General features: G+C 39.1%; 2 protein-coding genes across 3 annotated transcripts in view; both read right to left on the bottom strand.

Moving 5' to 3' along the window:
- spegb (striated muscle enriched protein kinase b) overlaps positions 1–14,635 on the bottom strand; it is a 39,780-nt gene extending 25,145 nt beyond the window's left edge. The window contains exons 1-8 of the mRNA XM_063888565.1: positions 14,221–14,635; positions 5,672–5,755; positions 5,078–5,144; positions 3,421–4,910; positions 3,109–3,252; positions 2,839–3,021; positions 1,903–2,069; positions 683–771 (exon numbers count right to left, since the gene is read on the bottom strand). Coding sequence (XP_063744635.1) covers positions 683–771; positions 1,903–2,069; positions 2,839–3,021; positions 3,109–3,252; positions 3,421–4,910; positions 5,078–5,144; positions 5,672–5,755; positions 14,221–14,635 — 2,639 coding nt within the window. The remainder of the gene's footprint in view (positions 1–682; positions 772–1,902; positions 2,070–2,838; positions 3,022–3,108; positions 3,253–3,420; positions 4,911–5,077; positions 5,145–5,671; positions 5,756–14,220) is intronic.
- Positions 14,636–18,053: 3,418 nt separating this feature from the next.
- On the bottom strand, positions 18,054–22,355 carry LOC134867855 (C-X-C chemokine receptor type 1-like). 2 transcript variants are annotated; one of them, XM_063888716.1, is made up of 2 exons: positions 22,204–22,355; positions 18,054–21,021 (listed from the first exon to the last, which is right to left on the bottom strand). In XM_063888716.1, the coding sequence occupies exons 1-2, from the start codon at positions 22,208–22,210 to the stop codon at positions 19,967–19,969; spliced, it is 1,062 nt and encodes a 353-aa protein (XP_063744786.1). In that variant the 5' UTR covers positions 22,211–22,355; the 3' UTR covers positions 18,054–19,966. The 2 variants fall into 2 exon arrangements, with proteins under 2 accessions (XP_063744786.1, XP_063744785.1); XM_063888715.1 differs by having other exon boundaries at positions 18,054–21,048; positions 22,204–22,282.

Genomic DNA, 22,355 nt, shown 5'->3' with positions numbered 1-22,355 from the left:
AAAATGGTGAAAAGTAGCAAACTGTGCCCAATACATAATCATGACTAAAGATGGTCCCACTAGTGAATATTTACAGCAGCATGTATATGTGGGATTACCACCTGTTTAACAGAGTGGCTTATTGAGGTGTTTTGAATAGTTTCTTAGCAACTAATAACTTATATGAGGCTTGGGTCTCTTCATGGGATTTGTTGACAGTAATACAAATATATAAATAATGCCAGATGCCGCCCGAGCTAGCAGCAGCAATACAGTACCACTGGCTGAAAGAACACATAAGGAAGAGTCCTACAAACACTAAAGGACAGCCATTGTAACAAAGTGCAGGCCCCCTTGTTTCTTTCCTGGCTGCCCTCAGCATTGCATTTGCATTCTGGATCGTTGTCTAGGAGCTTATTAGTTTAGCAAGACATTTGTGTTTTTGTGCACCACAGCAAATGGACAAAGTGTGTTGTTATTCTTCCTTTTTTTCCTATTAGGACTCTCTCTGTCAGCCTTGAGAGTGTGAGGCAATAAACATGAATCTTCCACTGCCTATAACTGATGCAATAAAGCAGCATACCCGAGAACAAGCTATGCACTCCAGCAGGCTCGAGCGTGGTTTATGATACAGAGGAAGTCTTTTCTGTTTCCCATGCTAGCAATGTGTCGAAGTAGTTGGACTAATGGGAGGGGCACCTACCAATAGAGCATGGGTTTGGGTTGTCCACTTATTCGGACGGACATGGTGACTTCCTGTCCTTCAATGACAGCTTGATCACTCATCGTTACCTGTTGGAAATGTAATGCAAGTTAGAAGGTGAAAGATGCTTTTGCCTGAACATTTTATGAACTTTGAGTGTCAAATTTATGTAGTTAAGTTAAAGTGTGTCAAATGTATACTTAATGGGGCCCTGTTAAGCTTACTGTGATGTTTCATATTTGTATTTTGTGCCTCTAATGTGACATATTTACATGCTTTAATGATAAAAAAAAGGACTTTTTTCCCCAGACTGCCTGTGCTGCAGCACTTCTTTTCTACCTCTGCCTCAAACCTCTATCTGAAGTTATTTGAGCATTTGCAGACGATTTACATACCTATAAAACCCACTACAGGAAAAGGGAAACACAAAAAAGCAAAATAGGGCCCTTTAAGTCCGAGTAAATGCACTTACTAACATTTCAACTAGGGATGCATCGATACATCGGTGAGACATCGGCATCGGCCAATGTTAGTCCTATTTACCACAATCGGCACATCGGTTAAATAAGGTGACTTCACCGATGGCGGTCGCCGATGTTTTGCTACGTGACCGGGAGAGGTCGCGTTAGCGTCATTATTTTTGAATCTAACAGACCAAATCTTAAACCAGGGCATCATTTTGAAGGATTCTATCAGTGACTGTGGGTCTGCCGTAACTTTAAAGTCATTCAGAAACTTACTATGGCTCGCTCAACCTTAGGGTGACCAGATTTGAGGTGGCGAAAAAGAGGACACCAGATTTGAGGTGGCGAAAAAGAGGACACTTGCGATTGTTGGGGGGTGGGGGGAAGCGCCAGTCAATTTAAGTACACGCTTAATGGTCCCAACAGTGAAAAACGGACGTTTTCATGAATTTATAAAACCCCCCGGACGCTCCGGACAGGACGTAAAAAGAGGACATGTCCGGGCAAAAGAGGACGTTTGGTCACCCTAGTCACCCTTCTCTCTCTCTCTCTCTCTCTCTCTCAAAAAAAAAATGTTATTCTTAACATCGGCATCGGCTGACATTTTCGCAATTGGCGCATCCCAAATTTCAACCCTTGATATTTTGCAACAAACCCATCAAAATGCAGTTGAGTAAATGCAATTGCAAAAAAGTATAATATAATATGCTAAGTCAATGTTAATATTTAATCAGACTGAGCTCTGTGCAGTCACACCAGGAATGCAGGGGGTTTCCTGAATCGTGTGTCAATAGTTTTCCTGACTTCCGGCCCTCCAAAATCCACGCCTTCCTCCAGGGGGCTGAGATACTCCTCATCAGATGTGATAGGGCTGCTGATATCCCGAGGCAAGCCCAAGTTCCCCCTCGGCTCCTGTGCCGACTCTGTAAAAGCAACAACATTATGTATCATGTTGTCGTCAGTTTCGTCTTCAGTCTGCTATTTTTTCAGTTGAAACTTTACTTTTGGTGACTGTGAGCACGACGTAATGAAAAAAACAGTTCAATGACTTTATCGATTGAAGAAAAAAAAGATGTCCTTAAAATGTAATTACAGTCTGAGATGTCAGATGTGATCTCCAAACAATAGTGGATTCACAGTGGGTGGAGCCAGCGAGCCTCAGTGGGCAATTTATAGGTCCAGTTTTGCCTCTGAGTTGCTATGGAAACTATAAGTGAGGTTGTTCAGCTGGAATATATGGCTCAGGCATTTTGCTCAGTGAGATAATGACGAGGGAGCAGGGGAGAAATCAGCTGAAGCACAATGCATTGTCAGGAAGAAACCACCAACATGTTTTGTAAAGATCGAGAATTCAAAATTATTATTAGGTTAAGTACACTTTTGTTTTGAATATGTAGGGTATTTTAAAATGTCCCAATGGGGGCAAAAGTGTTTGATTCTATTTTGGGTATAATAAAAATGATCATTTAATGATAACTGATTTCATCCAAGTGACGTGGGCAGACATCCGTATTGATAATAAAACAATACAAAACATGTCGTTATGTTGGTTACATCAAAATGTTTGAAAAACCAAGCAAATAAAAGCACTTTATTTGTATTATAATGCTTATTATATACGAGTCAAAAATGAAAGAAATCCACCACAAAACAGTACTGTGTATAAGGACTTAAGTTTCCTTCTTTACGTACCTGTTTTGATTAGAAGGATGGCGCTGCTGGTCGCTCTGCCCACCTGATTTACAGCAGTCACACAGTATTTCCCACCATCACTTATTCTTGCCGATTTGATGAGCAGAGTATATCTTTCCCCCTCCACTTTCACCATGTAATTTGCAATGTTGGGGATTTCGGTATTCTCTTTCATCCAGGTAACTTCAAAGAGAACAGAGAACAGAAATAAAGCTATTTGTGTGCCTAAATATATAACACAATTGTCTGTGAGGTTCAGTGCAACAGTACCTTCAGGAATGGGGGTGCCAGCAATGATGCATCTTAATAGCACATCTGCACCAGCAGATGCTACAGTGTCCTGCAGGGGAAACTCAAATACGGGGGCCTCCATTGGGTCTTCTTCAGCAGATACGTAAGAATCATCTGAAGAGTCTGTTAAATAAACACAAGCCAGGAGTCATTTTATTCTCTGTGATCAAATAAGAGGAAATTCCTCTCTGGCAAGGAATGAGTTATGGGTTGATTAAACATGAAAAGCAAGCACACTGGATCTTCACACTACAACAGACAGCCAAATGAAAGAAGCTCAACAAATCTGACCTAACTCTGGAGACAAGGGTCGAGAGCGACGGTTCTTCCCTTTGGTCTTCGTCTGTCGTCCCTCTTTGCCACTAGCAGTGATCTGCTGAGGCTCACTTGTCTTCACAGGAACATCCACCTCCATCTTTTCATCTTCAACAATAATGGCGGGGATTTGCATCTTTATGGCAGTTTTAGCTGGATCCACTTCCATTCTGTCCCCCGTTGGAGTAACTGGGGACATCCTTGGGGGTTTCAAAGGAGGTTGAGGAGAGAGCTCTTCCACAATGACAACTCTTTTTTGCACCAGTGGGCTTTCAGGTCTGTTTTCGATTCTTCTCAATGCGACCTCAATTGGCGTCTTTCTCCCTGAAATCTCATCTTTTTGAGACACGAGAGATTCTTGGAAGTGCGGGGATTCTTGCAATCGAGATACTCTTTGTACGAGGGGACTGGGTGGCCTTCGTTCAACCTTGCGATACGGCGACTCTGCCCTTTGTTGATGATATAATGATGGTGACGATGATCTCTGAACAATTTCCGTTACTGGACTGACTCTACTTAATTCTCTCACTGATCGTTGTCCTGGTAAGTCAGATAACTGCATGGACTCTGGGGTGCCTGCAACTTCTCCAAATCTACTGACTGTTACAGAAGTTGAACCTGTGCTTGTTATATTTTTCTGTTGCTGCATCGGCTGAGAACTGTGATCCTTCTCTTTCTGTTCCTTTGCCCACTGGGCACGCTCCCTTTCTTGGAGCTTCTGAAGGACTTGTGGGGGAATAGGTTCGATTTTCCTAAACGGCTGGCGCTGCTTGCCCTTTAGAGTGAGCTGTTCAGTTGAAAACGACTTCTTCATATGAGGTTTACCCACTAGTTTCTTAATGCGCTGGAGCTCCTCAGTGAACTTGTTCTCAATGTCTTGAACTTTTTGGGTGTAGCGTGGTTTGTCCTCCAGGGAAGCAGCTCTCTGTCTAAACATAGATCTCCGCTCAGCAGCATCCTCTTTCAAAGCCTCCCTCAGATCTTCCCTTGAACTTTCTCTAGAGATGCCCAATCGACTCCCCCCATCATCTGAATCTACAGATCCAGCGCGATTGAAGCCCGCCCAGGATCCTGCGGAGATCGAACCCTCTGGAATATCAAGGCTTCGCCTCCGCTCTTCTAAGCCACGGACCTTCTCAAAAACCTTTGAGCTGGCCCTGGTAAGCTTTGGGGACGGTCTGAGATTAAATTCTTTCCTGGAGTATTCGCTCAGTGGAGTCTGTGACCGGGACTCCTGGAGGTTGCTCTGAGATAGAGATCTTGGTTGCTTGACTTTTTCTTCAAACTCCCCGGGAACTGTGTCTTGGTAATCAGTTGGCAAAACAACTTTCTTCCGCAAGTTGATAGGTGTAGTTGAACCAGAGCGACTTGGCATTGGAGAGGTGGAGGGACGTTTGATGAGTCTTGGCGATGGGGGTGGGAGGGCTTGTGGGGGAGATTCTCTTGAAAAATTCTCTGATTGGCTCCTGAAATAGAGGATTTGAAGCAAAATCTGTTGGAATCGGTAGTTTGTTATTTATTCACAATCTGCGGAGTATTGTACCTTAGTATGGAATTTGAGTCCAATTATACAATCAGCATATTGACGTATTTCTTTTAAAAACGACTAGTTATTTGCATGTGTCTTTCTTGCCTGGTTGTGTTAGAGTGATCCTCATGTCCATGTGTTCTACTGTCATCTCCTGCACATTTGTCCATCACTGCATTTCATGTAAAGAGGAGACATTAAAGCAATCAGGTTCTTGCATTAAGAACAAAACCAGGCAAACGTGCAGCCTTCACTTTTTTGGTTATCAACAGCCTGGTTCTCAGCCAAAGCACGATTTAACTGTACATTACTAACCCAGCACCAAATGCAGACAGACAGATTTAGTATGATAAACACATTGGAGCATTAGCAGCCGAAGAGCCAGTACTCCCATAATAAGGCAAAAAGTATAGAAAATGAATGCAAAACACACAAATACCGTTCCAGATAAATGTGAATGATATAACTTCTGATATCTTTATTATAAAAAACATAATGGAGTGATAAGTGGTCACTGTTTGCAGCCCACAAGTGGCCAGGTAACCCTTACCCTAACCCCTAACCCCCTTACATCCCAGGATCCTCCTTGATGTCTATAAATGTTGTTAGCTATTACAGCATTAATGGTAATCAGTAAAACCGAAAGAAAATCCATAAATGTCTAAAGTAATAATTGCAAACGTAAAACATGGTGGATACCTTTATGCACAGCCTGGTCCTCAACATCCCAACTATCTTCTTTGGTCTCATATTGGTCACCTTCATCCTCTGTTGTTTCAGAATCTGAAAAATACAGAAAAAATCATTTAAAATATATTCTCCCAAGATTTTATTTTGAATGGAGCAATACTTGAAGATGAATATTAGTTGAGGAATATAGCGCACGTGATTTAAATAATAGTGTAAATAGAATCCCTCATTGTATAAAAACATTTACAACATTTTTCGTCACTAGTGGAAACCCAGGAGTCTATATCTGCAGAAGAAGAGCAAGCATGCTGTTACCATGGGAACCAATACACTACATTATCCTTCTTAATTTACTCTTTATGAGTGTTTGGTGAAAGGAAATTGAAAAATCCCAGACCATATTCATGTTGAAGGTGACCTTTCAATACAGCAATATCTTAATAGACACAATCCCAGCATTGAGAAAGAAAAACACCCATGTTTTCTGTTGCATTGGACCTCATCTGTTCTTGATTATGCCATTGGACTTACAACGTTGTTTCCCACAGGGTCTCATTATCACAGCTAAGCTAAATGTACTCAATTTGTTGCAGCTGAATAGTTGCTGAGTCTTTATTATTCATATTTTTCTCATCAGCATCTGAAAGTTAAATTGAAGGAAGGGAATATAATACTGCACATAGAAGCAGCACCAATAAAGAGAACATCCTTATTGCCTTTTTATCCCCTAAAAATGGATGAAAAATTGGTAGAATTTAAAAATAGAAAAGCCTTCTTGAGTCATTGGCATCCCAGCAGCTCTCATGATGTATTTGCTCAGTAGGTGGACTTATTTATAAAAACAGCAGCTGTGTGTTGTTCCCTTGCAGTAAGAAAACACATACTTTTGGCCATATTAAACCACAGTATTGTTCAAATGTTCATTTGAATTTATGGAACCTGAACGGTAAACTCACAAATACGTTTTTCAACACAATTGTTTTCCCAGAAATACCCCAAATACCAACAAACACTCATAGGCATCAGCACATTTTACCCAAGTCTCACATTCTGTTCCAATATCCATTACAGTAAACAGTTCTCTAACAGAAAACTCGTAAGAAATAATGGAACAGTTATTCTAATAGCAAGCCATTTGTTCATTTGATTATAAAAATATGTGTTTTTGTGTAAACCAAAAATGGAACTGTCAGTAAGCAAAGAAAAGCTTCTGTCTTCAATCTGCCTTGATGAAATAACAATACACATATTGGTTCTTATATCAGGTACACTCATTTTAGCCATGCTGGTGTTGCTTGAGGGATGGACCAAACTTAAATATTGCTTTAAAAAAAAAAGAAAAAAAGTGCAATCATTCAAGATATATCTTACTTTTGAGTTCTATGAAGTTTCCTTAAGTGCCAGGTCATCAAATGAAATATCTCAACAACAACAGGGTGGATGGCATTATATTTGATACTGACATTAAGTGTTCCCAGACCATGTATTATAATAGTGTTGCAATGAAAGATCCAAAAACAGCAATCGACCCGAAACGACAAAGAAGGTAGCACAAACGGATGTAAACAAAGAGGTTTCAAAATAATAAACATTTGTCATTGCAATTGATTTATGAGAAAGAAAATGCATTTAACACATGTTAGGTTTGAGTAGCAGTGCACAATTAACTTCTTTAGATTCATTTAAAAAAACAAGAAGCTTGACAATAATGCATTTGTATATTAGAGATGTTCTATTCAATAATAGTGAAATTGGTTTATCAGTTTTAAATTACTGAGCAGAACAGGTCTTTCAACTGCAAATCTTGAGTAGTAAGCAAGTTCCAGAAGAAGAGACATCATCACACAGGTCAATTAGTTATTGGCTTGACAGGTGTATGACGGCAGCACACAGGGGGTATTACTGTATACATCCCACAATAATCCCAGGTAAGAATGGTTCATAAAACGTGCACTGGAATCCCTGCAGTAAGCCACATAGCTCAAGTACGTCCCCTTAAAATTAGATGTATACTTTGTTGAGTAGCACGTCAATGTCTTAGTTTTGCCTCTTTGTTGTTGGATCACTTTAGGAAAAAAGAAGATTCTTGATTCTATTTTCAATTTAAGACTCACACTGTACTGTTATAATTAGAAAATGTTTCCACATAAGTCACTGGAAATAGTTTTATAAACTTGCATTTCTTTGAAGTTAGTTCAAGGCTGCAGATTTGCGCTGAGTTTGTTGATTTCTTATTCTAGTTTCTTCTGGCCAAGGTGATTATATTCCACTATAACATTTGTATATTGTTTCTCTTTTGATTAAAGCTGTACAGAGAAGCCTCATCTCCTATAAATATTGCCATTGCGTCTGATTTTGGTAGTTGAGAATACATTGAGCGGCCAGTTCAGCAGTAACGGTAATAAAATGGTCCACATTCCATTAAATATTTGACCGTATTGTTTTTCCACATATAGTAAACGGTTGTATCAGTTGATCATAAATAGTAAGATGAACGACAAAGACAACATTAAATACACTTGCCTGCTCTTTTCTTTGGTCTGGATTTTTTTCATGGCCACTCTTGGTATGTCCTCAAAAGGTTTTTTGTCTCGGCTTACATTCGGCAGCAGGGTATTCCCCGAGATACGCTGGGGGTTCCGAGCCATTACTACACGCCTAAATCAGGACATTTTCTATCAAAAACACCAGCTACTAATATGTGACCCGTTGGCCAAAGCTTCAGCTTGTTATATACTGTAACGTGCAGGTAAAAGCTTCTCAATCAAATGCAAAGGAAAATGGAAAAAGGCACTTTGGTCCATTATATAACAAGTTGCACCTCAGAGTGGCAGCACTTCTTCCAAAAGAATCCGTTTCTGAAAAGCACGGAGCATAGATTTCCATCCGCAGGTGGAAATGTCTGTTGAATGCATATCATCCACTCTGAGGGAGCCCCCCCTGTCCAAACAATAGCCAGCGACAGTGTAAGCATCTTCCCCCGCTGTGTTCCACCCCACAGGCAGTGCACACCGATAGGCAGAAAAACCAGTGGGAGTGATCCAGCCCTCTAGAAATCACTGCTCTACAGCATTGGTTGACATTTTTCATTTTTCCCTTCCTCCCCTTGTGTCTGTGTCTTATTCTTCAACTGGTGTAACGAGCTGAGGTTGTGTTGTCGGCAAGAGAAAGGGAGAGAAAATCGCTGCAATAGCTAAAGGGACCTCCTCGCTGCTCTCTGCATTACTCAAACACTGTTAGCTCTCACAGCAAATGTGTGAGCTGGCTGCTTAGACGCACACCAATCATATTTCCAAAGAACATGATGGATTTAATTGCTCTACTCACTGCTGCACACAAAACATAATAGATACATGACAATATCGACTGCTGCTTCTGTTTGATATATTTGGTGAAATATAATATCAATATTCTAGCATGCTACAGTTGAAATGACTCAATATCTAAGGATTCTTTCTCCTGAGAAAAATGAAAAGGCATTACTGCTTACACATATTATCACCCTACTGAATATAAGCTATATATACGCGCTTTGAAATGGCCTTTCGATTCACACAGCAGCCCGCTGTGCTCATGACAAAATGACAAAATTTTGTGAGCAAACCTATGCTAAATGTCTTTGTAAAACACAAAGGTACATTAATAATAACTCATAGTTAATAAGTAAGGTCTACAGCCACAAAATGTAGTGTTATCGCTTTTCAATGGCAAATACCTACAGGCTTAATTACACAATTTGTTGATTATGTAATACAGGGCTATGAAGGGGGCTGTTTTCTTTTCCTGTACTTAAATTATATGTGATTTGACATTATTTGATCCAACTGGAGATGTCATGATCCTCAGTACGAAGATGACGCTTCTTTTATTGGTTTTTCTGAGTAATGTGTTATATTTAAGTGACATTTCACAAGATATGTCGTAAAATGGATATAGAGGCTAACAGTGTTATGTCTTATGTTACTTTTACATTACCAGTGTTACAATGACCTACTGATTCTAAAATGCTAGCAATTGCACCTTTAATGTGAGAATTAGCATAACTGCTATGTGACTTTTGTAATTCCATGATAACAGAAGTCCCCCAATAAAATAAGAAACTAAACAGGCTAACCAGCTGTAGTAGTAACTTCTATATTCCGCAAAGGAAAATTACTGATGGCATCTATCACGCCTTGAAAAGGTTGTCTGACGTCAAGGTAAAGAGGTGAAAATAAACTAAAATTAGCATACATTTAAATTGATATTGCTTTTTTTTTTTTAAAGGTGTGCAAGGGTGCAACATATGTTTAAGTTTCCAATCTAAACTGGCAGCGAGCTGACTGCCATCTACATTAGATAATACACTGACTATGGGAAAGCACTCTATTACAGTTGGTTATATTGGTTATTTTTTTTTGATAAATGGATAGTGAATTTATAGTACATACAGAAACTAATAATAGGTACTCAACTAAAAATTATGAGCATTCAAAAGTAAAAACTATTCCTTAAGGCTCTTCTGAAAATGTTATATATATATGTATAATTCATGAAAAGTGCTCTTTTTTTGCAATAATTAGCTTTTGTTCACCTTTAAATGTGAGGAAATGACTAGATTGCATAATTGTTTTCAAGGTATTGTTCCCTAATTCAGTCATTAATTCAGATTACTGTGATTATGACAAAAGAGCCTGCTACTAAACTCCATAATGACCTTCTTACACAATAAACAACGTTCATTTGTAGATATTCTATTATCTATTCTGACTTCTTATTAAAGCAACATGGGGGGGCAGGGGATTTCCACAGCAGCTACACCTGTTCAAACACATTAATGGTTCAGGAGGAGGACAACATGGCGAGGAAACTATCCAAACACACTGGAAAGGTGCCATGGTCATGCTTAGTTGTGACGTCTTAAGTTCCCGGTATTAGATCTCTCAAAAGAGTATCTCACCTACAAGCTCTAAAGCTGTATTGGTAACTTTATTATAAAAAACACTATCATGTTTGCTTAGACTGTCACTATATCTAGACCAAAGTGCATTAGACAGAATCTGGTAAGAAGACCAAGTCCCCCCCTCAGAAGTCCTAATGACATTTACAAGATTCCATTACACCTAAAGGAAATCAACCAATCAGAGCCGAGGAGTCTCTAACGCAGTGTCATCCCTTTCGTGAAATCCAATCAAACTGTCGAAATATACAACATAATTACTTTCCTGCAATAAATATTTATTGCGTCAAGAGAAATATTGTAATGTACTGTTTAGTTGTGAAATGAGAAATGTTGCCCAGGCCCCGCCCACAGGGTCCTAAATTCAAGATTTTGATTTTGTTATATCTTTATTTAATTGTTGCTGTAATTTCATTATTTTACATTTCAGTTTTCCTTTTTTTTGTCTGCATAATCAATTGACTGCATAAAAACTGAAAGCCTATATTCTTATAGTCATTATTCAGTGTAAATAATATGGATCGTCAGAGATGCACGACTTTACAACATGGGAGACTTATTTTTGCTCCTGCGTATTGAGTAGGTGTTCTGAATTCGGAATCTTTTTTCTGATCAGTAGAGGGAAATATAGTCATAGAGGGCCGGTGCTAAAATTAGCAGTGATGTCTTCTTGTGTAATAGGAGAGACGTTGGCCTGCTAACATCACAAAAATCTAAGGCCTGGCACATTCCGCTGTATAAATAACTATGGAGAGTTGGTGGACGAGGGGGGGGGTCGGGGGTACAGAGGGACATTTTCAAAGAGGGAGAGAGAGAGAGAGAAAGGGTTCAGGCAGCTTCATTGAGTGATGGGACAGCTGTAGATACTAACATGGCAAAGCAGCAGAGAGCTGAATCAAACTGAAGGTTAAAAAGGAGAACCAAAAGGAAAACTGATTTTCTAACCACGTTTAGATGAAGATTATGTCTACTGAATATTAGGAATACTGTGGGGCTACCACTGCTTCTGAATTCCCTATAATATTACCTGTGTTGCTAAAAATCTGTCTAGTTGTAGATAACTTTCCCATGCACCACAACTAGGGCATCTCATTATGGACTATTGCAACATCCAAATCGCAGGGTGCGCAACATTGGGTAAAGGCCAACATTTGGAAACCCGGCCTATGAATGCTTTTCTACAGACTGAATGAAGAGCTTTTTCTTGAACCCTCCACAAAAGATAATGTGAATGTTTCAAAATTATCAGTCACTCTAATAGTGCGAAACATATAACAATAGCACTCAAAATAATTACTTGATTACTTTTTTTTTCCCCGAATCATCCAGCCTTACCACTAAACCAAAAAAAGGAGCATATGGATCACAGCTCGTATAATCCTCAGTGCCTGTTAATGCTAACAATGCTATTGTCTAGCGCAGAGTCGTAACACAGAGCAATGGAAATCTTTGTTGCTTCGTTTCTTGGACTGACTTCAGTGATCTGTATACAGTATCACAAGGTTGTGGTGAAATAGCCTTTTCATCTTACTTCTTTATTGTAATGTATTTCAAAATATAGGGGCTCTCCTAATGAGACACACGCAATACGTAGTTCATATGAAACAGTGATAGCGTGTGAACTTTAAAAACAACACATCTCTGCCATAAAATATTTGATGTTGCGGATCAAGGATGAAAGTAAATTTTGTCAAGCTGAATATTGATACTAACCAAAGAATACTGAAACTGGTATTAATTCATTATACGTAGGTTTCTCTTCATTTTCTCATTCAATATTCTGAAAAAAAGAAATCAGTCCTACCGTTTTAATTTAAACAAAAGTAGAAGAAAAGCTCAATTACTTTCCCAAAACACACTCTGAAGCGGCATCTTTTTTGCAAACTAAGCATGCTGTTCATGTTCAAGTTCTGAATTGATGGTGCATTGCTTGTGTGGACTCTGTCCAAGCATCCCAAATTCATACTGTAAAGAAAATGTAACACAATGTGGTTTCTCGCTGCCCACACTAAAAGGAATCCTTGTCATCACGTTACTCAGTCTGCAGTCATCACCACTTTTTTATTATCAATTTCTTCTCCTGAGCTTGAACTAAGCAGAGCTCATTATGTAAGCAACCACTGCTTTATTCTACATCAGAGAAAGACAAAACTTTACTCGTGTTAAACTGCAGTCAGCACTGAAGAGTCTTTACATATCGTCTCTCAGCAAGAAAAGGCTTTTTTAAGTTGAAGAGTGAGTTTCCTCTACTCACACTGCGGAACAATGAGCTGATATATGAGAGGATATTTGTGGAGCTGGTAATGTCATTTTTCAAAGCAACCGAGTTGGCAAAAAGCTCTCAGGTGCGCTGAATTTAGATCAGTGCTAGAGATCACAAGATGCTGTTGATCTGGTGGAAGTTTTTTTTATAATTGAGCTACAGAGGCCTTCGGAGCACCCTTGAGAAATGGGATTGTAGTACACTCAAAATCTCCCTTTGGCCGAATTTGCAGTGCGTATGTTAAAGAATGATTTATCAGCGTCTCTGCATGCATGGTGGAAGTGTGATCACTTTTCTCCTCGAAATGTTATACCTGACCCTATACAATTTTGTTCAGTATACGGTTATTCATTTACCAAACTGTATAAGACACAAGTTATTCAAATATAGTTCTTGCTGATAGCGATGTGTCTGTATAATACCAGTTTATACCTATGCTTTTGTCCACATTTAAGGATGTTTTAGGACAACTAAGCCTAGCATCTTTATTTGTATATGTGAATTAAATTAAATACATTTATAAAAAGAAGAAAAATAGTAGTATACATTTCATATAGAGCAATTGTATCTACGTGTATATTCTTATAAACGATAGGTTTTGCATTGGTTGGCAAGTACCGAAAATGAAAGAAAGAATTTAATTGACAAACTAAATAAAAACTGAAAGTGTACTATTTTGTTTTATGTTTCAGTTGCACTTCTTACTTGTTTTTCTTACATTCATCAAAATATTGTATCCTATTTGTTAATAATAGTTTCTTTTTTTTGTAGAATGTAACTGTTTTGACACCAAATTCTTCCCGGAATAAAATGTATTCTAATTCTGATGATTTTTTTTCTTAAATATGACTGATTGCATTTGCATCTCAGTAGTAGCTTGTATCTTGGTTGGCATCCGAAGAAAACAACGTTGCAGCAAATGGACCAGGAAGCTACACAGGTCCTCATTACATTCTGTAGGCGCTAATTAGGGGCTGGGCTGTTGGACAACTGGGGAAGGCTGGGTCATTTTCATGGAAATTAAAACAATAAATTATTTTGTAGTTAAAACCTCATTGCTGTAGCTTTAAAATGACATTACTTATATTGTTCAAAATATATGGAACAATGTATTAAAACAAGAGGATCTTTAGGTTTTCAAGTCAAATCCATTTACAACTACATCGAATTTCTGAATACATCATGTATAATACATTTCATTTTATTATAAAATATAGCAAATGTCACAAAACCCAATTTCCCCCAGAATAAATAAAGTATTCTGATTAAGCTTCAGTAGTTCCTAACACTAATTCATTTATGAAATGTTAAAATATGACACAAGTGTGAAGTGTTGAGTGTGTTCAGCAGTATTACCTTCCCCCAGATCCAGGACCGCCAGTACCGCGCTGCTCCGTGCCTCTCCCACGTGATTATTGGCGATGCAGGTGTAGAGGCCTGCATCACTTGGTTTGCAATCCCTAATCCAGAGCCCTCCGTACTCCTGGTTCTCCATGTTAAGGAGTTCATCATTGTGGTACCAGTACAGGGAGGGCTGGGGGTCTCCGGCCACAGTCACCTTCAGACGGATGTCACAGCCCGTCCCCACAGCAGCGTTCCTCATTTTGCGTGCAAAAACAGGTGGAGTTTGGGTGGGATAGCCCATCCCTCGAGGGTCCGTGGTTACTTGCTCTGGGCCCACTTTGGACCGCTTTGGTGGGATGATGGGGCTCGGGGTCGCAGCTCCATCTGACCCCTTTTTCAGGGTCATTTGCACCTCAGCTTTCCTCATGGTTGAACTTATTTGGTAGAACCTACAATGGATTCTGTTACTGTGTAAATCGGGCTACTGTCCCTCTCTTAAAATTCTAATCCAAAATCCAATAAGGACATCTAGTCCATGAGAAGGCTTCACGTATATAAGTTGGTTAAAGTGATCACATTTTAAAATTAAAGATAACTTTCTTTTACTTGGAAAGCCAAAGTATAATATATTGAAACATATCTGCAGTTGATAAATTCTCTTCAAATCTCTGTTCTCTAACTTCAGTTCTCAAAAGAAGAAAAATAAGTCATTACCAAGTAATTAAGCAGAAAGAGACTGCTGCCGCTCTTCTGTCCTGAGGTATTTTTAGGGCAAGACCCATTGGATCATGTTGCATTAACAGCTCCCTTGCCTTGACTCTTCTCTTGGAAGTGACAGCCTTCCTTTCTCCGATGTTCTCTGACTTTTCAGCCTTTTAAAAAATCTCCCATTAGCGTGTCATTTCTCCACAGAACAAGGTGATTCTTCAGCAAGTTTTCTCTTAATTCCCAGCAGCTTTGAACTCTGTTTTTGCTTGTCTTCTGTTTGAATGCAAGCATCAAGTCCCATCCAGCAAGTTGCACAGCCCACCCTCCTTGTCCCATGAGCTAAACCACCCTACTCATGATCTCCCCCTACCACTGCCAGTCAGTCCGAAGGGGGAAATGACAGTCACAGCCTAGCAAGCCGTACAATGACAGCTGCATGGTGGTCGGTCTGCCCACTCACTGTGAGGCTCCCGCCCCCTTGTCATTTTTAGCCAACCTGAGGTCAGTAGAACATGTGAGATGGTGCAACACTTGGCACAGGGAAGAGAGTGGTTGGTGTGGGACAGATATTTAATTTGTAGGTCAAATGTAGGGGCTGATGTTGGCCTCCCAATTGCGTTGAGGTAGTCAGATATCATGAAAACGAAAATATTATCACTGCATCGACATTGCAAGCTGGCAGCTGTGGCCCTATCATAGATATTTAAAGTTTCTTCTAAAGTTACCAGCACACTTGATGCAGTAGACCTCAGAGTTCTATCCATTGAAAAGTGGTGCTTAGTTAGTAAAACACCTGAAAGACAAGAAACAAATGAAAAATAGCTTAGCACAAGGTATGCCTTCCCACTGCCTAATAAACTGATATATTTGTATCAAATTAAAACAAATGAGTGCCGATACAGCTCTAGACAACTAAATTAAACCCATGTTCTGCTAGTTGTGCATACTACTACTACTGCTAAAATATTGCTACAAATACAACACATTATCAATGATAATAATATTGTAATAAACAGCTGTAATACCCATCAGTAAAATGCGTTTTACGGGGCATAATTGACGAAGGCTGCATCAACAAACTTAATTTTTTTCTGCCGTTTCTGGGAACCTCTAACAAACCAGCAGCAGAGGATCGCAAAGTTCTTGGCGGCTTGTAGCTGACAAGGGAGTTGACAATGTAGCTTGGTCCTCTGGTTAATACTCGAACTGCAGAATTTTGGATGAGCTGAAGTTTGCATGGTTTTCTTTCGTCAGGCCAGTGAAAAGTGCATTACAGTAGTTTATCCCGGCTTGAGACGAAGGCATACAGTTTTTCAACATCTTTTTGTGTTATGAATGTCTTACTTTAGCAATGTTTCTAAGGTGAAAGAAGGATGTTTTTGTCACATTGCTAATGGGAGAGCTGAAGTTTAGATCTCAATCTAATATTTTCAGCATCTTTTGGTTCTGCAGATACATATGGCATACGTATATCATCCGCATAGTTGAGAAAGCATACATTGCGTTTTCTGATTAGGTGACAGGATGTGTTATGATAATGCTAATTGACCAAGGAAGCACACTTACATGATTTCCAAGGCTGACATAAAATGTTCTCCCGTTGATATATGTTCTGAAGTCAGTTTAAAACAGTCAGAAAAACTAACCCACTTTTCGAAGTAAACAATGAGGATGTCATGGTAAATCGTGGGGAATCCAAGAGGATAAGAATTGAGACCTTATGTTCATTACACTGACTATTTTAATGAGAGCAGTTTGAGTGCTGTGGTATCTTCTAAAACCTGATTGAAACTCTTCCAGGATGTTGTTTCCCCGCAGACATTTTTTTTTTCTGCGCTGTTACTATATTTTCTAATAATTTACGGATGAATGTAAGTTGGGTATTGGCCTATAGTTTGTTTGGTTTCTTTAATACAGGTTTGACAGCAGCCATTTTGAAAGTATTTGGGAAAATTCCTGTTCTGAGAGATGTATTAATAATGTTCAGCACTGAGATATTTTTAAAACACCCCCTTAAAGAATGCTGTGGGTACTGGATCAATACATGAAGTGGAGGAGTTACACTCGGTACAGTCCTGCAGAGCTCTCCCAGTTTGATGCATGTGAAACTTCCCATTGTGGTCTGGCTGGATCATCGGTGTTTACTGGATTAACGATTGTACTGGTTCTAATTTTGGTTATTTTGTTGTTGAGAAATACTGCAAATTCTTCACACTTTTAATTTGAAGAGTCTGGTGGGGAGGGGGCTTTAGCTGGTCAATGGTGGAAAATGACTGGAACAGTGAGAAAAAGCATTGCTACTTTAGCTAAAAGGATTGAAATGCTATTCAGCAATTAAGAATAAATCACCATTATTTAACACATTGGATTTATCAAATATGCAATAAGGTAAATTATGTACATCAGCTAACTATTCCTAGTTTGTTCCTATTTAAATTTGATTATTAAAAAGTAGTCCTTCATTCGAGACACATAGAGCCCAATAGTCTACCACTGAAGTTGGACATCAATGATTAACACATGCTTCTGTAAACTGCTACTAACGTCGTTCCCACAAAAATAGAAGTCTACATTACCAGAGTACATTTTCGACCTGGCAGATGATACCAGTGTATCTGGTGTAGTAGTGTTAGAGTTAGCTTTGAATCTAAGCTACTGTAGTAGCAGCAAGTTAGCTAGTCAGAGATTTTAGACAGCCATGATGTTAGCCAGAAATCTGAACAAGCATAAATACTAATTATAAAATAAATAAATACTTTGCTTTTGCACAAGATTTAAATTGAATTGTAGTTACTTCAATGTGTTTCTTGAGGTTGGATGGGGAGTATTTTCACTGCGGGTTATTCCGTAGCTTTGGGTAAGAAGCACTTCATCTGGTGAGAAGTGTCTATTACCCCAACATGATAAAACATCTTTGAAATATGGCTAAGGGTGCTCATCTTTATCACATCCTCCACTTGTCACTGCCGTTAATGGTGATTAAAATAATAGTTTAACTTAATTATATAACGTTAATATTTGCACAACTAATTATTTGTAAAATATGCACAAGTCAAAGGTTTTTTTCAAGGGGGTGTTGAAGAATGAAGCTAGAGAACTTGCTCAATTACAACTGGCATCTATTAAATCAATAAACAAAAAATTAGTGTCTTTATTAATCCCCGTGAAATGTCCTTCAAATCATTTACTTGACTCAAGTCAAAGAGGAATACATTAAATGAACAAAAACAAACTAAGAGCTCTGAAAATAAAACAAAATATTAAGTCAATGTTGATCTACCCGGATAGTGTGTTTATTTGTGTGGGTTTGATAAGCTTATCTATAGATGAGCAGGATGAATGAAAGAAGTAGTCCTCTGCAGAAATGGTCCTCCTCTTTTTCTGTTGAAGTGGATCCCCAAACAAGCAAACTCATAAGATTAACTGGAGAAAGGAAACATTTCCAGATCCAATCTTCTCCCCATTTGTTGGTTCTTTGTTGACAACGTATTTGGAACATCAGCCATGCCGTAGACAAACACAACTTTGCTGAATGTTCTATCTGGCCCGCAGCTGAAACACATTCAGCCCAATTAACTCATTTGCCTCCTGAGGCCTGTACGACGAAGCCAGTTCAACATACCCTGGATATGTTTGAGTTCTCTGGTTTAACTAACCCTAACAAACGCAATGTCGCTACCGTCCTACGACGTTGGTTATCAACTCTGTAAATCAACCCAGGGTTTCTCTGTCCGGCTATGAGCTGGTTCACTTGAAAGGGGCGGGGTTTGCAACATTTGACCAATCACAAACCCGGAGAAGCGTACTGACAGCAGAGCGTCATACTTCATGAATCAAGAGTAAACTATCCTGTCAGACAAATAAGAAGAATTAGAGGAACCCTCTGTATTGGGTCACACACATGCACACACAGTGAAATGTCAAGTCTGTTCGGGGACTTGAACCGGCGACCCTACCATTCCCAATCAAAGCCCCTACTGATTGATGACACTGCTGGACAAAGGTTTAAATATCCATGAATTAAATACTTAATCCAGGATAAAAGTCACATAGTTGCAGCTGCAAGGTGCAGGAAGAACAGCTGGTTAAAAAAAAAATCAGAGTGTTTGAATGCATATATTAACAGCATTATAATATCCCTATGTATAATATGACTTCATAGCTTTAAACTTCGCACACAGAGCTCTGATTCGTCCGCAGGCAGTAAATTATGATTGGTCAGCAGGCTGTGCGCATATATAAATATAAAAAAACCCAAACACATTACTAGTCATATCAGCTTTGGGACATATAAGGTGACTTATATAATGTTCAGAAACAGAGAGCAGTGTATATGTTTATAAAACTTTTATGAAGCTTGCAACTTTGCAAAGGTTACAAATTGTGTGTCATGTCAATAGAAACCTGCTGTCTTCAGCTTATTCAACCAAAAAAATGAAAAGATTTACTTACAAAAAACATAAATAACCCTGCATTACCCTAAACATGTTTATGAATGTATCCAGCACTGTGCAGTATAGTTTTGGGTTTCTGACTCACTGGATGCAACACACCTTGAGCTGGAATCATAGATTGAGAATCACATTCATATGTTATTTAAAAGAAAGTATCTCAACTCAATTTCAAATTCTACCTTTTTCCAGAGCTTTCAGCTACATATTTAGGTGTTCATATGTGGATATTTAGTCTTAACATTGTGAAATGGCACTAGTTACACCTGAAATTGAAACTTGATCGAATGTTGTCAACAGTTCCCTAACAAATAGACATGTCTGAGGAAAGACGGGGATTTTTTTTTCTGTTTACAGCTTTAGCAAGTTTCCCTCCAAGAAGTCTCATTTAAATATGTATATAAAAAAGTACAATATAGCATAGCATGACAAAATATTTATATTATTATATATCTCTTTTTTTTATGATTTAGTTTCAAAAAACTGCTAATGTTGAATTGCAATAAAAAAAATAGAGAGGTATCAAAACTAGTTATCTGTTATCCAGCACTGACGAGATTATTCCATGTTAATAGCTCAAAGTGTCTCTATGGTGTTTATCACATAAATGTGGATGTGAGTTCTGACGACAGTGAAGACCTGCTGCTTCTGGTCACAGACGTTCTTTCCAGGATGCGCATCTTCCTCAGGATCTGCAAAAAGCTCTTCCTGAACTTCTCCCCCACGAAGGCGTACAGCACTGGGTTGACACAGCTGTGGAGCAGCCCCAGACTCTGGGTGGCGAACATGGCCTGTTTCACTGCCATCCTTGGCAAGCATTGGTACAGCGCTATCTTGGCCCTGGAGAGGGTGTCTGCCATCACTGCGATGTGGTATGGCGTCCAACAGAGAAGGAAGGCGGCCACCACGGACACTATCACTCTCATGGCTCGCTGTCGCTGAAACCCTCCACGGATGTGAAGGAGACGCTTGATAGTTACTCCATAGCAGGACAGCATGATGGCCAAGGGGATCAAAAAACCCAACATGTGGCGAAGAAGTCTAGTGGCCAGACGCCATTCGTAGGCATTAGTGGGATCATACTGTTCAGAACATATCATCTGATTGGTGATTTTAGATATGTAGGCAGAATTAAAAAAACCCGGCAGAGACAGAAGAGCTCCAACAGCCCAGACGGCAGCACACACTCCCCAGCTGACCAGCTGCCGATTAGCCTTGCGCGCCTCCATGGCTCGCACGATCACCATGTAGCGGTCCACGCTAATGCAAGTCAGGAAGAGGATGCTGGAGTAGAAGCTCAGCTCTTGGAGGATGGTGACGACTTTGCACATGGCGTCTCCAAACACCCATCCCAGCATGACGGATGTGGCGAAGAACGGGAGGGTAAAAGCCAGAATGAGGTCGGCGATGGCCAGGTGGAGGAGGTAGAGGTCAGAGGGGGGCAGCGACTGCTTGCTCAGGCTGATCACCAGCCCCACCACCAGGTTTCCAGGAACGGCCAACAGGAAGATGAGGATGTAAAACACGCCAACGACAACCATCGCTGCATTCGGGATGGAGTTGGATTTGCAGGGATGAGTGCCGGGGTTTAGGATGAACTCCGAGTCGTTGTAGTTGTATGTTAAGTTGAGTTCATCGTAGACAGAGGCAAAGTCTAGAAGAAAGGGAGACGTGGTTGGATCTGAGGATAGCAATCAGGATAACATTTTAGTTGTATAAAACAACTATTATAAAGTTGTTCAATGTGTGGTTTTACATATCACCTCTACTATTGTGTCCTTTAATCAAAAAATATTCTCACCATTTACTTAAAAAAGCCTTATACTAACTAGCTGCATGGCAAGAATGTGCACAATTACAAAGTGCGTCAATTCTGAGAGACTGTCAAAATAACTGCCATGTTATTGTCTTCATGAATGCTGTAAATGTCTTTCATAATACATTTACATCTTTGACTCTCATGTCTTCACATTCTGTTTTTGATGTTATTTCATTGTTTTTACTTTCAAACTTAAATTCTAGCCATACACATTGCACTTTTAACATAAACACAATAAAATGAATGTATTTTTTAACAGACTGGCTACATGCAGTCGGCTAAACATACAAAGTCACTGTGAGTCAGCAAAGCCCAAGCCAGAGGTGGGAGAAGTACTTTTAGAAATACCACAGTGTATAACTACACTGATAGATGGGATAGTCCTACTTAAATAAAGTAAAGTAAATTAACAAAAATAGCAGCATTAAAGTATACTTAAAACACCACAAGTTAAAGTAGTTATTATGCAAAATAGTATTATTTTATTGGATTGTGTTATTTATCATTTTAATAATACAGCTAATATCGGTAAAGATTTTATATACTTTATATAGGTACCTTTATCTATACAAATAAAGTGTAATGTTTGAATTGAATTGATTTCAATGTCACTTTGAAAATGTACTGTAGTAATAAAAAGTTGTATACCCTGAAAATACTCAATTAAAGAACACATACCTTAGTTTTTTTACTGAAGTACAGTACTTGAGTAAATGTATTTAGTTACATTTCAACGTTGTCACAGACAAATATGATGTTAAAACATTAGTTTGTTACATTGTTGTTAACATATCCTGAAATAAGCATGAAACAGTGTTTAAGAATTATTTTTACAGTTTGGAAAGGATTAATAAATCAGTAATTTCAGATTTCAGGATAATATATTGTTAATGTCCATAGTATGTATTTCAATAAAGTATTAAGGGCTACGGCAAAACAGCCTGTTTGCTGTGAAACTGTGTATTTATTCAATATCAGTCAATATCAGTACGTTTTTATTTTAAGGTTAATACTCACCATCCATTGTAGAGTCTTCTGTGTAGGAGGCACTGAGTATGTCTTGAAGGCACCAGGAACACACACTGTTGCCAGTTTCTCTACACCCCTCCCATCACACACTCATCACACACGTTGTTTTCCTGTTTGCCACACACACATGCACGCGCACA

This window comes from Eleginops maclovinus, chromosome 7, assembly GCF_036324505.1.
Source record: "Eleginops maclovinus isolate JMC-PN-2008 ecotype Puerto Natales chromosome 7, JC_Emac_rtc_rv5, whole genome shotgun sequence".
In the NCBI taxonomy this organism is placed as follows: Eukaryota; Metazoa; Chordata; class Actinopteri; order Perciformes; family Eleginopidae; genus Eleginops; species Eleginops maclovinus.
This window is presented reverse-complemented; position numbering and strand designations above follow the sequence as displayed.